At 52.0% G+C, this 13,711-nt stretch overlaps 1 protein-coding gene and 1 long non-coding RNA gene across 10 annotated transcripts in view; one reads left to right on the top strand and one right to left on the bottom strand.

The window, feature by feature from the left end:
* BTBD9 (BTB domain containing 9) overlaps positions 1 to 13,711 on the top strand; it is a 402,059-nt gene that overhangs the window by 376,976 nt on the left and 11,372 nt on the right. For 6 of the 7 annotated variants that reach the window (XR_004625261.1, XM_011234240.3, XM_011234241.3 and 3 more), the window contains one exon: positions 3,396 to 3,474. Coding sequence is in view for 6 of the 7 variants with exons in the window: in XM_011234240.3 (XP_011232542.1) it covers positions 3,396 to 3,474 (79 nt within the window). In the remaining variant the exon portion in view is untranslated. Of the gene's footprint in view, positions 1 to 3,395; positions 3,475 to 6,404; positions 8,180 to 13,711 lie in introns of those variants that run through there. The other variant, XM_034660144.1, reaches the window with a different exon arrangement.
* LOC117802206 lies at positions 1,306 to 5,393 on the bottom strand. 3 transcript variants are annotated; one of them, XR_004625264.1, is made up of 5 exons: positions 5,272 to 5,393; positions 4,624 to 4,771; positions 3,359 to 3,906; positions 2,329 to 2,405; positions 1,306 to 1,967 (listed from the first exon to the last, which is right to left on the bottom strand). It is a non-coding gene; the product is annotated as an uncharacterized LOC117802206 (long non-coding RNA). The 3 variants fall into 3 exon arrangements; XR_004625263.1 differs by lacking the exon at positions 3,359 to 3,906; XR_004625262.1 differs by lacking the exons at positions 1,306 to 1,967; positions 3,359 to 3,906 and having other exon boundaries at positions 2,308 to 2,405.

The following is a 13,711-nucleotide window of genomic DNA, read 5'->3' as shown; positions in this document are numbered from 1 at the left end:
GGAGTATTTTCAATAAGGCTTGCTTAATTCCTCCAAATTCCAGCTGCCTTGTCTGCCTCCAAGAAATGGGTGCTGATGGGAGTGCCTTGGGTGCCCCTAGGAGCCCGTGCTGTAGTCAGTAAATCACATACTAGCAAACTTGACTCACAGATGAGGGCCAGGAAGCCGTGTGGCTTATCCAGATTCATTTGGCTGAATGGTACTTGTAATAGTGATAACAATGCCATCCTTTATTTTTTAATACTTTAGCAGTTGGCACTTTGTTCTCGATGTTTTATATTTGTTATGTATCTAATCGTCACCAAAAAAAGTTAGATATTTTTATTGTCTTCATTTTACAAATGAGGAGACTGAAGCTCAGAGAGGTTAAGCAGCATGCTTAAGGTCACCGAGCTGGGCAAAGGGCAAAACTGAGATTCTAACCCAGAGCCTGTGGTGTCAGCCAGCGTGCCAAACCACCTCTGGTTCATGATCTGTATCAAAGCCTTGAGCAGTAGGCAAGATGGGTACTTTTAAAAAAATACTTAAATATACATTCTACCAAATTCAGACAGTAAAGAAAAGTACAAAAGTCTAGTAGATGTCTCTGGACATTCTTTCATTCCAAAGCTAAAATCTTGATCGCCTTTTGGCCAACATGCTTATGTAGATACCTCTCGTGAACACATGTGTGTATAGATACGCATTTATGGTCTCCTGGACTTGGGACCTCCCTCGAGGTGCTCTTCGGTGACAGCACTGGACAGAGGAGACTGGAGCTCAGGAGAGGGGAGCACAGCCTCCAGTGCCAGGCTTGGGACTTCAGTCCCGGGTGGGGCTTCCTGTTTTGTCGTAAGTGCTCAAAGACAGACCACACATATTGTTGACACCCATTGCTCCTGTTCAGATACTTGCTCCCATCACCCAGTCTTGGCCGTGACCCAGGTGGGTGCTGTGCCCCTGCAGCTCCGTCGTCTTCCTGGGCGTGTTACCTACTAAGGAAGGGATTCAGGGGACTTGGTGAGGAGGGATAGTTTATACAGCTCTCAGGAAAGCTCAATAAAAATGGCAGTGGAACCTCGCGGGGACTGATGGCAGTAGTATCCCGTTGCCGAGAGATCCTGGAGTCACACAGTGATTGCGCATGTGGCCCCGACGTGGACTTTGGTGCCACCTTATCGTTTCCCCATCGAGCAGCATGTAAAGTGGTTTGGAAGAAGTTGAGGGCAAATGGGATCTGATATTTGGGGAGGGACAGATGCCCATTACCTCATCCTAACCTGCACCCCTTCCTACTGATATTTTGTTTTAGGGTCGGTATCCAGTTTTGCTGAAAATGAAATCATCTTTCAGCTCTCAGGCTGTGTTAGTGAAAATGAACTCTAATGTGATTAGATATTAATGCAGCGTAATGGAGGATTGGTATTAAATTGAGGCCTTCTGATCTTATTACTCCACAAATGCTCCCTCCTGCTCAGGCTGCTGTCCCCAAGCACAGGCGAGGGGCGGAGGCGACCCGAGCCCCCAGCCCTCCTCGGGAGCCTGGCTCTGCCCGAGGCCACTCCCGGCCGGACCTCCCTTCCTTCGCTGCCCTGGCTCCCGGGCGTGTTGTGGGGGAGCAGGAGGCACAGTTCGGATCCGCCCGCACCTCGGAGCCGCAAGCGTGTTGTTGGGCGTCGTGAGCTTACAGGTGCCGAGTTGGACCTTTGTGTCCGGAGCTCTCCAAGATTTTCTGGGTAGGCACGCAGCTAGAAATCTAAGAACACGGCCTCCACCTCCGCCGCTCCCAGCCCCTCTGCACCCCAGTCCTTTTGTGAAGCTGACTTGAACACGATAGTTGTCGGTGGCTGCTGTCCCTTGTCCTGGCTGTGTCTCCCTTTCCTGAGACGCAGGCGGTGGCCCAGCCTTGGTGTGTGCCGTAGCCTCCCTTAGGAGTGGGGATGGGCGTCTCCTGCCCCACGCAGCATGGAACTCTCACTTCCCTTGACCTGCCGGAGGGAGGATGCCCATCTGTCAGCCACACAGACTGGCTCAGAAGTGACAGGGCTATGGGAGCGCAGGCCCAGGGTCGAAGCCCTACAGGGCCTCCCTTGTAGGCCTGCCCCAGCCCGCAGACTGCATCCCACCCAGCAGACGCCCCAAGGAAGCTGTGTGGGTCTGGGAGCAAAACAGTCCCCCACCGAGAAAATGGGCCAGGAGTGCAGGCTCTGGGGATGGTCAGATGGCATCACCTTCATGTATGAATAATAGCATTTTTACAAAGAGAGTGATTTTTCTTATGCAGTTTCCAGAAAACTGCTTTCAGAGACACAGACTTTGCACACAGGATGGTAATGACTTTTTAATGACCTTAAGGGGCCTGGGTGTCCAGGCAGCAGTGAATCAGTCTCAGTGGGCGGCTCATAGTGAGAGAGAAGATGGAACACCTGAAACCAAAGGGGGAGAAAACAAACCACAAATACATATATTTTCCTTGGTAGCATTACTTGGTAATTAGACAATTACAGGAAACAGCTTCCCAGCAGCTGGCATTTCCACTGTGTGAGTGGAGGAGGGACGGCAACAACTGTGAACTCCTCACATTTATTACAGAAAATATTATTGGAGTTTACAGTCGTGGGTGCTGTGCTGTCCTCCAGCGCATTCTGATGAGCTGGGAGCGTTAAACCAAGAGCGGAACTCTTCCTCTCCAGGGCTGTTTAGGGCCTGCTTGGCTGGGCTTTAAATGAGCTGGCTTTTGAGCCCACCCAGAGTCTGGCTGGTCCTGAGAATAAGCCCTGGGGGCGGGGGTGCATTTGGAAGCAGGAAAGGGGAGGCCCTGTGGAGAAATCTCCCCTTCTTCCCCAGGTGCCATCCCCTGCATGGGGCAGGGTTCAGACAGAAGAGTCTAGGGTTCACACGGCAGTGAGAGACCGCCACTTCTCCCTCCCCTTGCCCTGCCCCGCCCAGGCCACATTCCTGCTCTGGTTCAAAACTCTCCTCCCAGAACCCCCCACGCCTCTCAGACGCACACCCATTCAGCCAGTAGCCCCCTGAGGTGGGCCCATTTCTCAGATGAGGGAATGTATGGTATGAAGCCCCATCAGCCTTGATCACTTTTCTCTTTGGCCACACTCCTGTCGCAGTGTGAACTTGGACTGTACTTTGTGCCTGTTTATGGGAAGCTTTGTGAGACTCCCAGCTGCCTTCGCAGAAGGTAGAAGCGCTCTGAATGGGGACCCTAGGTGCTGACTGCCTCCCTCAGACACACGCGAGGTGGAGCCCCGTTCTGTTCCCCCATCCGTCCTATGTCACAGGCCTCCTGAGGATGGAGGACAGGAACCCTCCGTCCGCAGCATCTAGCTCGTCCCGCCTGCGCTGTTGGCCGGGTTAACGGTACCTTCTAACCAGGCACGTGGTTGTGCTTCCGCTCACAGGTCCTGGCAATCTGTAACTTTTGAAAGACAGCCCGCCTCCTTCATCCGAATCGTGGGAACGCACAACACAGCAAATGAGGTAAGGGTCTCTGTTCGGGAGCGACGCTGTGCTGTTTCACGATGGGCAGGTAAATGCTATGTCCCGAGCTAAGTGGAACTGTTTGTTCTCCCTGCTAATGGCCTGTTGTTCAGACAGCTTGGTACAGAAGAAAGTCCTGCTCTTACACAGTGGGGATATCATTATCATTTCTAGATGTCTCTTCACTAGGAAATGAAAGCCAACTCCTATGGCTTTGCTTACTCCCACCAGCGTCCCTGTGGAATCGGCAACCACAGAGACCTTGAGAGGTCACACACCCTGTCCTCAGAGTCTTCTGTCCTCCAGACAACAGCTATTTCAGAGGTCCCTTGGCCCTGTGGACATGGTGTTTAAGGAACCTCAGCCCCACGGGGGCCACTGTAGCAGATGATCGCTGGCTTTCTCTTTCTGTCTCTTCCATCCTATGCCAGCCTGCAGAGAAATGTTTATGACTGGGCCTGTTCCTCCCCCGGCATCCAGGCCGGGATCATTCCAGTGGACCATGCCATTTGTAGATGTTTACTTTGGGATTTAATGAGGGGAGAGTGGACAGATTGTTTTCCCCCATTTTGAGGGCAGCAGTCAGGTGAAGGGCCTGCGCCTCAAACATTGCCATGCTGTTTTCTCCGGAATGTAAATGGCTCCAGAGAAATGCACTGGGTTCCTCTGGATCAGAAGAGAGGACAGGGGGCGCCTGGGTGGCTCTAAGCATCTGACTCTTGATCTCGGCTCAGGTCATGATCTCAGGGTCGTGGGATTGAGCCCTGCATCAGGCTCTGCACTGGGCATGAAGCCTGCTTAAGATTCTCTCTCTCCCTCTGCCCCCTCCCTCCTTGTGCTCCCGTGCTTTCTCTCTCTCTCTCAAATAAATAAAATCTTTTAAAAATATTAAAAATAAATGGGGAAAAAAAAAAGAAGAGAAGACAGTGCCCTTGGTGAATTGAGAAACCAGGACATCTGAGTGTGAGGGAGGGCGCTATTAATAATTACACCGGGATAGCAAGTATAAACCAGGACTGAGCTAGACATACCAGGACTATCCTCCCCTCCATAGCCTGTATTCCCAGTGGGCTTACGAAGGCACCTGGGCATTCGCGCACACCATTTAAGGTGAGACTAGTGCCACTCACCTGTAAGTTAACTACTTACCTCTTCTGTTCTTTGAGTGGGCATTGAGTGAGCACTAGTGACCAGATACCGGTGTCTAGCATATGGCCACACTGTTGACTTCATCTGCTTATCACGCCCTTGCTTTTTAGGCAGTCGTGTGTGTTTAGTGTGAACCTCTGAAAGACTGCTGGTTAAAGACAGGAATCAGGAGGAACAGTAAGGCTGAAACTCAAGAGGGAAATGAAAGGCATCAAAATAGTAACCGCTGTTCAGTTTCATCTTAAGCTGCTCTTCTCAGATCTGTCTGGGACTGACTTCCTGGGCGTGTGACCAGGGCAGCTGCGTGGGGCTCCACACCCAAAAGGGGGCTCTGTGCTTGGGGTTTCATGCTCACCAGCACCATCTTAAATTCTTCATAATTTTACCTATGAATTTGTTTTTATAAGGGCAGCCGCATAGGACAACGGAGCATTCACCAGGGGCTGGGAGCCTCAGCTCGCACACAGGCCCACCTCTGCCCCCTCAGACCTTCCCAAGACAGGTTCTCAGCCACCCACCCCCTGACCCCTGGTGCCTGGACCTGCCCAGCCTCCCCTTTTTAGCCTCCCCATGACCACTGCCACCCTCCACTCCCTGTGGGGGCCCAGCACGTTTGCAGGGAGGGTCAGGGTCTGGTATGAATCTCACCTGAGTCAGAGGATAGGGCCCCGGGTGCCTATGAGGGTCTGCCCTGGCTTAAGGACTTCCCCTGGCCAATGCATTGCAGCATGAAGTAACAAAGGAAAACCCTGTGTCAGGACAGGAAAGAAACTGGGGGAGGAAAGAAAAAGCTTTCTTCCTGCTTTTTGAATAAGAGGCTGTACATTTGCATTTTGTGCTGAGCCCTGCACATGACATAGCTGGCCTGATTCATGCATTGTGTTTGTCAAATCAGAATTCTCCAGAGCACGTCAAGGTGTTCTTGGTACTTCAAAATGCATCTTAAAAAGTGAAAATACGGTGATAATTTATATTCATTTTGCCTTTTTCTTCATTTATAACAAAAATGATACATGCCTACAATGTGTTTCTTGCAGAGAAGAGCTGATAAACAGAAGCCTGAAACTTTCTCTCTTACCTCTTCATTTCACAAACCTGAAAATTATAAAAGTAAACAAACTGAGATTTTTTTTAAGGCACAAAATTAAAAAAACTGTAAACATTAGTTCATAAAAAGCACTTTTTTTGATGAGGTAACAAAAGTAAATTTTAATCTGTATTTTAATGTATATTTGAGCCCCAAACCAAATATCATCATATTTTTAAATCATATTTTTTCTTTTAAAAAAATTTTAATTCTGGTATAGTTAACATAAAGTATGATATTAGTTTTAGGGATATAATGTAGTGATTCAACAATTCCATACATTACTCAGTCTATTTTTAAATTTTGCCAATAAATCCCAATTTTTATTACCACTTAAATTTAAATTATGTGTTTATCATGTGCCAAATTGGAAAACAATTTAAGTTTATCTTTACATAATACTAAATTAAGGTAAAATTGAATATTTTTCATTTGCAGTCGCTTATTTCTTATGTAATACATTGAAAAAAAACCCCAGACTGTTCTGTCTTCAATTCTTCCATGGGATTCTGCAGTTAGGTATTCCAGCAGAAGGAATTCTAGGTCAGAGAAGGCCAAGGAGCACTGGGGTCAATCTGACGTGGGTCTCCCAGAGTGTAGCCCTCACCCTCTCACCTCAGTGAGTTTCCCATTACAGAACCCTGAAGTTGGAGTCTAAGATCATCTCTTGCAGGGACGTCTCTTGTCTGTGCAGGGAGCTCCAACCCCACTGATCAGCCCATTCGAACGGGTGGACTAGGAGGCAGCTAATCAGTCGGTGATCTGTTCCGTTTGGCTGATGAGCAACTTGTTCAGCTGCCCTTATGGAGTCACTTACTGTTCGGGGAAGAAATCCTCAATGTGGTGTTGCCAACTGGGGAACGTCTTAAATCATAAAATAAACAATGAACGGGATCAGTAGGCAAGACCTACAAACTGTCTTTCCCAGAGCACATAAGAAGGCACAAAAGTGCTGAGTCTCCCTGGGAATCAGGAATGTAGCAAATGGGGGCGCCTGGGTGGCTCAGCCGTTAAGCGTCTGCCTTCGGCCCAGGTCATGATCCCAGGCTCCTTGCTCTGCAGGAAGCCCGCTTCTCCCTTTCCCACTCCCCTTGCTTGTGTTCCCTCTCTTGCTGTCTCTCTCTGTGTGTCAAATAAATAAATAAAATCTTTAAAAAAAAAAAAAAGAATTTAGCAAATGCTCAAAGAGAGCTTTCTTTCCTGCAGCACGCTAGTTTCTGGGGCAGCATTTTGGACAAAGCATCACCTGTCTCAGGGAACAGTGGGAATGTGTATACATCGGTGTGGTGGCATTCAGAGATGTGAGAGACAAGGTTGCACTAAGGGAAGAGGGGTGACTAGGGTTGGTCAAGTAGGACTCCTGGGGGAGGCAGCCCCAGAGGAGAGCTTGGAGCAGCTAGCCAGGGAAAGGAGGCTGGGGGCACAGTCAGGACACAAAAATGGCGGAGGGGTCCAGGACAAGCCCCATCTCTAGTCCCATGGAAGCCAGAACCCCACCGTCAATCAGAATATTGGGGTCATGGTGGCTGCTTTCTCACAGGGGAGGGTCATAGAGGGAGAGGCAGGGTTTCCTCGGCCTGCCCCTGCTTGTTTGCCAAGTGACGTCCGCAGCCTTCGTTTAGTCAGAGCCAGGACCTTCAGATACTGAGTTACCGAAGCCTTTCGGTGATTTCAAGAAGTGTAGCTGCACGTGTGGGTAACAGAAAGAGAACGGTAGGTGAATGACTTTGCCACATCCCCCATGGAAGACCATTTTCTGCAGGTGCTGCCCCATCCAGAGAGGAGCTGGGGGGGGGCAAGGGGAGCATCGCTCAGGGGGCCTGTGACTTGAAGAGCATTCGGAGGGGGTGGTGCTGGGCTATTTGGGCAGAAGGTGGAAAGTGCCAGCACCGTGTGTCCGTGGGAGGGTGGCCACCTGCAGCTGTGCGCTGGTGGTGCTGGAAACCACCCCGACCTCCACATCCCGCCAGCTGCTGGAATAGCAGAGCCCCCCGCCCCCCCCCGGCACCGAGCTGAAACAGCCCGGGGTTCCTTGCCCAGTGTAGACGAGTGAGCCCTGCCGCAGCAGCCACGCCTTGGCTGTGGGCGAGGCCCACGTGCACCGACCACGTGCTGATGTCCCCCCTTCCCTGCCATCGGGCTCTAGGGTGACAGCAGCCGCAGCCACGGCGGAGGCTCAGATTTCTTGATCACCTGTTTTGGCATGCTTCTGATTTCCTGCAGCATTTCATCCCTGCCCTCTGGGAAGCGTCTCTCTCCTGCTGGCATCTGTCTCTCATCTTCCTCTGTGAGCCCGCAGCGAGGAATTCAGTGCATTTTTTAGCTACGTTGACGACCCCTGTCGATAGATTTCCCTAATGCTTACCTGACAGACTCCACCACTTCCTTCTGTGACCCTCGGCCCCTTGGGTACTTGGCGTCCTCCTTGCCGTCTGTCTCAGCCTCGAGAATGGCTTCCTTTCGTCCCCGCCAGCATGTGCTTTGTCATCCTCCGGGCCGTAAGGACCCCGTGGCCGGCGTGCCCCGCGCATGGCTCGGCTCCCCGCCTCCACCCTCCACCCTCGGACGCTTTCTGCACGGTGCCTGTGCGCCCGCAGGGCCTCCTTTGTCTTCCTGTCGCGCTGAGCACTAGATGGCAGACACGTGTCTTTCAGCGCCGGCTGCCCTCTCGTCCGGCCTCCTTCAATTGCTTCCATTTGTCTGACTCCCCGGGCGGCAGCCAGAAGGGTCCTCCTCGGCTGCTTCCTCAGGCGCATGACGCTGGCCTCCGTCGCCAAGCTGGCGATGGCATGCTCATTCCAGCGCAGTGGCCCATCTGCCTCAACCGCTGCTCAGTCTGAGTGCCCAGGGGGTGGACGTTGCTCCCCTCTCCAAGCCTCTCTTGTCTGAAAAAGGGTAGAACCGGGGCCCCATGGCCAGCGCCACACGCGTCCTGGCGGATCCGGGGCTGCCGCGCCGGGTGATCGTGGCTGAGCCATGCCGGCTGGGACGCGGCGCCCCGTGCCAACCCCTTCCTTCCCATTTCAGCAATGATCGTAGCAGAGCCGCAGAGGCGCACACCTCTGTCCTCAGAGATCAGACCGGGTCCGAACGGGATCTTCCTGGGGACCTCTGAAACCCAGTCCATGTACTAAAGGAAATAGAAGTTATACCTGTTTTGGGGGTTGGGGGTTGGTTTTCTTCGTTGTTAATTTTGGCTTTTTTATGGTTTTTATGGAAGCCTGGGTTTGAGAGCAAGTTCTGGAGTGAGTTTTCAGTAGGCAGAAAGCTCAGGGACACAGACAGCCCCTGGGGGGACAGAAGGACTGTGGGAAGGATGAACTGTCTGCAGTATGGAAAGACTGGGGACCTGCTTGCAGGAATCCACTCAAGAGCCTTTACAAAGTCAGTAACCAAAGCTGCAGACGGAATTGGCAGGCTGTCGGCTGCTCTCAGGCTTCCTTCTCACTCACTGGATGGACATAGCTGAGGAGAGGGGCTGGCATATGTATCTGTGTGTCCCTGGCACCTCGCATGGGCCGGTGCGTGTACGCATGGAGTACCTGTCGGCGGAGGGAGTGAATGAAGTGTTCGGTCTGTCCATCCGTCTCTCCCTCGTGCATCATCAGCCACCGAAGGCAAGGATTTAGTACTACGGCTTGTCACCATCAAGAGCTCGTGGTACTCCAAGGCAGGCTTCTGCAGCCACACTGAGGAGTTTCTGAAACCAGACGCTTCTGTAAGTGGAAAGGTAAATATGCCACGTACGTCCGCATGTCCTAGTTGAAGACCCTCATAGTAAGTTATTCTCATTGTAAATTGTAATCGCAGCTTGTATTTACTGATCACTTACGAGTGCCAGGCCCTATTGCCCACCCTTGAGGCTCATTACACAGCCTAACCGGCATACGTGAAGGAGATTCTATTCACACCCACTTTTTAAAAACGAGGTAGCTCAGGACCAAGTGTCTGCGAGGGTGAGGAGCAGCGGGCAGTCCGCATCCAGCACCGCAGGAGCATAAACCAAGGTGGCTGCTCAAGAGAAGGGTTTGGTGACGGCGACATCTACCAGAGTTGAACATGTGCACGCCTGCCCTGAGACGAAGCATCTCACACCTGTGTGTATTGTCTAAAGAAGCTCTGACACACGTTCCGGATGCAAGAACAAAGATGCTCACAGCAGCACCGCTCGTACTGGACCCAAGCAGGACACCTGCCAGTCATCCGTTCAGGGAGAACGGGTAAGCCAAGCACCGTCGGGCCGTGATGCACAGGTTGAGTGTCACAGCATGTCGAAGGCAAGAAGCCAGACACGGAAGAATACCTAGGATTATGTTCCTGTAACGTCAAAAACAGGCAAAAGTAAGCTATCACATGTAAGGATGTGAACACAGGTGGTAAAATTTTTCTTTAAAACAAGGCAAAGGAATAATTATTATTAAAGCCAGAATTGTGGTTTCCTCGGGGTGGGGAGGCTTGGATCAGGAAGTGCCGGCCACATGGAGGGAGCAAGGGACACCCACAATGTTCCTGGGTTCTTGACCCTAGTGGAGTCTACGTGGCATTCACTTTATAGTTATTCAATAAGCTGCACATTTGCAAAAGAAAATTTGATGAAACTAGAGCTGAGAGATGTTAAGTGTTTTGCCCAAGGTCATCCTGCTGGCGAGTGCCAGCCAGGATTTGAATTCGGGCAATTCAGACATCCTAAAACATCCAGACTGCTCTGTTTCCCAGAGAGGCACATTAAATAATGGTAAAGCCACCCGACTCTGCCCAGCACAGAGGTGGTGAGCAGACGGCTCCTGTGGGCACACTTCGGGCACCAGTCCGCACCAGATCTAGGAGAGAAAACCAAGGCAGGGCCCTGGCTTAGGGCCTACAGCAGTCAGCCAGGTGAAGAGCAAGCCGTCCGTGCTGGAGCCGGCGTGCAGCCAGGGAGCCCAACGGCACAGCTGACGTGGACGGAGACAGAGGCTGGGGCCTGAGGAAGGGGCTTCCTCATCTCTAAAATGGACCACATGAGCCTGGCCCTCAGGACTGGAGAGACATGGATGAGACCGGGTGGCAGGGGGTCATGGAGGGTGGGCGGTCGCAGACTCCCCGGGCTCGTGCAGGGAGTAGCAAGCAGCTTGTGAGCTTGCGGCACCCGCAGGACAGAGAGTCTGCAAGTGGCTGTTCGAGGTGCCCTCCAGGACCACTCAGCACGGAGCCTGGAGTGAGGCAGAATTTATTTACAGGCTTCTGTCACGCCGGTGAGTGGCTGTGGGTCCCAGTGCCATCCTCGTTCCCATAGTAACATGTGGCTCGAGTGAAGAAGAAAAACACAAAAACAGGGAAAGGGACTCTTTTTGTTTTGTTTTGTTTTGTTTTGTTCTGTTTTAAACAACAAAACTCCTTCCTGACCTGGTGATAATTATTGCCCAGACACCCCCACCAGGTCTGCTCACACCCTCCACGGCCCCCCGGGGTTTCCCCCTTATGGCACCCTCTAGAGGCTGTGCTCTAAGCCCCAAAAGGCAGGTGTCCCTCCACACAGCCACAGGCTGGCTCTCCAGGCCAGCTTTCCTGGTTGGTCAGCGCGAGAACTGAAGCAAACATCCCCGGGGGCAGAGACTCCGAGAGATAACAGAGCAAATGGACTGGTTAGCCTCTCTGTCAGAGAACTCCTGACCTGCGGAGAGAGCCCCAGTTCCAGCCCTCAAACTGCCGCTTCTGCCAGGGATGGGGAACCAGGCCATCCAGGGGGCATCGCGTGGCAGTGATAGGGAAGGGAGGTGCCGAAATCAAACGTGCTCATTGAGAGAAATAACATCTGGTGGCACCCAGGTGCCCTGTGGGGTGTGTGCAAGGCAGAGCTGGTATTTGCAGGGGCAGGACTGGGCGTGCGCCAGAGACCAGGGAAGCAGGGGAACAGCAGGGCCTCGCCATGGAACAGGGAGCCAGCCTGGCACCTTTGAGGTTGCGTAACAGTATTGCAGAGACTCTGCCCAGGCCCCCCAGTATGCTGCACTGCTTGAGGGCAGACAGGGTGTCCTGGTGTCTTCGTGTCCCAGCATCCAGCCCCCTGTCCCCCACACCATAGTCCCTCCGTAAATCAGCCTGGGGGCCGGAGCTTCCGTGCAGCTCGGAGGGAAATAAGCTCTCAGGAATCCCCTGTGACAACCTGCATCTGAGGAATGAGGAAGAACGGAAGATTGCGCCGGGCTGTCATCCCCGTGACCTTGGAGAATGGCCAGGTGATGGCTGTGGGCAAGTCTGGAGGCATTTAGTTCCAAGAAGCGGTGAAGGGGGGAGGGGGTTACAGGTGAGAATTCCAGACAAAAGTTTGGATTTAAGGACTACACTTTAGATCATGACCGAGGTCAGGTACCTCAGAAGTCAGGCTAGGAAGAAGGGGGTGGGAAGGGTCTAGAAGGCAGCTCTGAGAAATGGCCCTAATGCATAGGCTAGCGAAGTAGGGAATGAGCAGAGGAAGAGAGAGGAGAGAGTGGAAGGAAGGGAAGGCCTCATCGAGTGTGGTGCAGGAGACCCCAGCACTGGTGCGAGCCTCACCCCCAGCCAGCCCTGTGACCCCAACAAGTCACTTCACTCCCTGGCTCTCAGGATGCTTGTCTTCAAAATAAGGAGAGTGATGGGGCACCTGGGTGGCTCAGTCAGTTAAGCATCTGCCTTCGGCTCAGGTCATGATCTCAGGGTCTCGGGATGGAGCCCCACGTCAGGCTCCCTGCTCAGTAGGGAGACTGCTTCTCCCTCTGCCCCTCTCCCTACTTGTGTGTGCTCTCTCTCTCATTCTAAGAAATAAATCTTGAAAAAAAAAAAAAGAGAGTGAATTCAATCTTAAAGTTTCCTTCCCAGTGAGACAGAAAAAGCAGGAAAATATTAATCTATAAAAGCAGACCTGTTACAGGCCTCTTTATTCTTAAATGTCTATTATGAAAGCTTTGGTTGGGAAGAGAGAGGGAAGGTGACGCAGCAGTGAGCGCAGGTCATCGTTCCAAACACTCCACAGTCCTGCTTATGTCCGTGAGCAGCAGTAACTCTGCACTGACCTACCGGCCTGGGGGGAGGTGCCACAGAACCTGAGCCACCCCGAAGTGAGATAAGGGAGACGTCCAGCCTGTGCAGGTGATAATCCTGAGCGGCGTGCCATTGCCCAGCCAGCGGTTGGGAGCTGGGCCCGGGATCTCCGTGCAGCCGGAGCTTCCAGATGAAACAGACACACGTCACCTGGAGGAAGTGAAGAACTGCCCCAGGCAGCTGGGGCTACGCCTGCTGGCCCTCCAGGGCAGGGGGACAGAGGCAGGCTCCTATCAAGTAGCCTCCAGTGGGAAGGGGGCCTTGGCAAGGCCACACCTACCAGGTTCTACCTAGGAACTGGAACATTTCCCTTTTATCGTTTCTTAGCCTTTTTTTCAAAACTAAAAAGATACCTCTAACACTCCAGGGCCAAGATATTTACGATGAGAGAGTAAATCGTTCTCCCTGGAACTCTGGAGTGTGCACACAGAAAAAATGGCAACCAGGGATTGCAGGGCTGCCTGGAGCTATATGTATTGGAAAGGCTCTTTTTCCAGAGCCTTCCAAGCCATAAAGGTCCAGGGGTCTGTGGGAGCCCTGGCCTATGGGAATATGGGAAAATGGTATTGGAAAGTTTAGGAACTTGGCATACATGAGCAGTGTCACCAAGAATTGTACTCCTGTACGTACTAGGGTTAGAGACTTGTGCGCAATGGTTTGGGCGTCCTGTCACCGCTAAGCAATATTGAAAAAGTATTCTTCACAATCTGGAAATGTCTCCCATTGAAAAGGGTTTCTTAACTGAAAACCATGTTTTGGGCTGTTTGGATGAATATGGACAGAACTTTTGCTTATAAAAAGGGGTGTTTTGTTGGAGACACTTGGACTTCACTTTTAGAAACGAAAAGTGTTTTGTTGGAGACACTTGGACTTCACTTTTAGAAACGAAAAGTGAAACATCCCCACAGCCTGCAGACAGACGCTTAACCTGTGCTCCTGCCG

Source organism: Ailuropoda melanoleuca, chromosome 5, assembly GCF_002007445.2.
Source record: "Ailuropoda melanoleuca isolate Jingjing chromosome 5, ASM200744v2, whole genome shotgun sequence".
Classification (NCBI taxonomy): Eukaryota; Metazoa; Chordata; class Mammalia; order Carnivora; family Ursidae; genus Ailuropoda; species Ailuropoda melanoleuca.
This window is presented reverse-complemented; position numbering and strand designations above follow the sequence as displayed.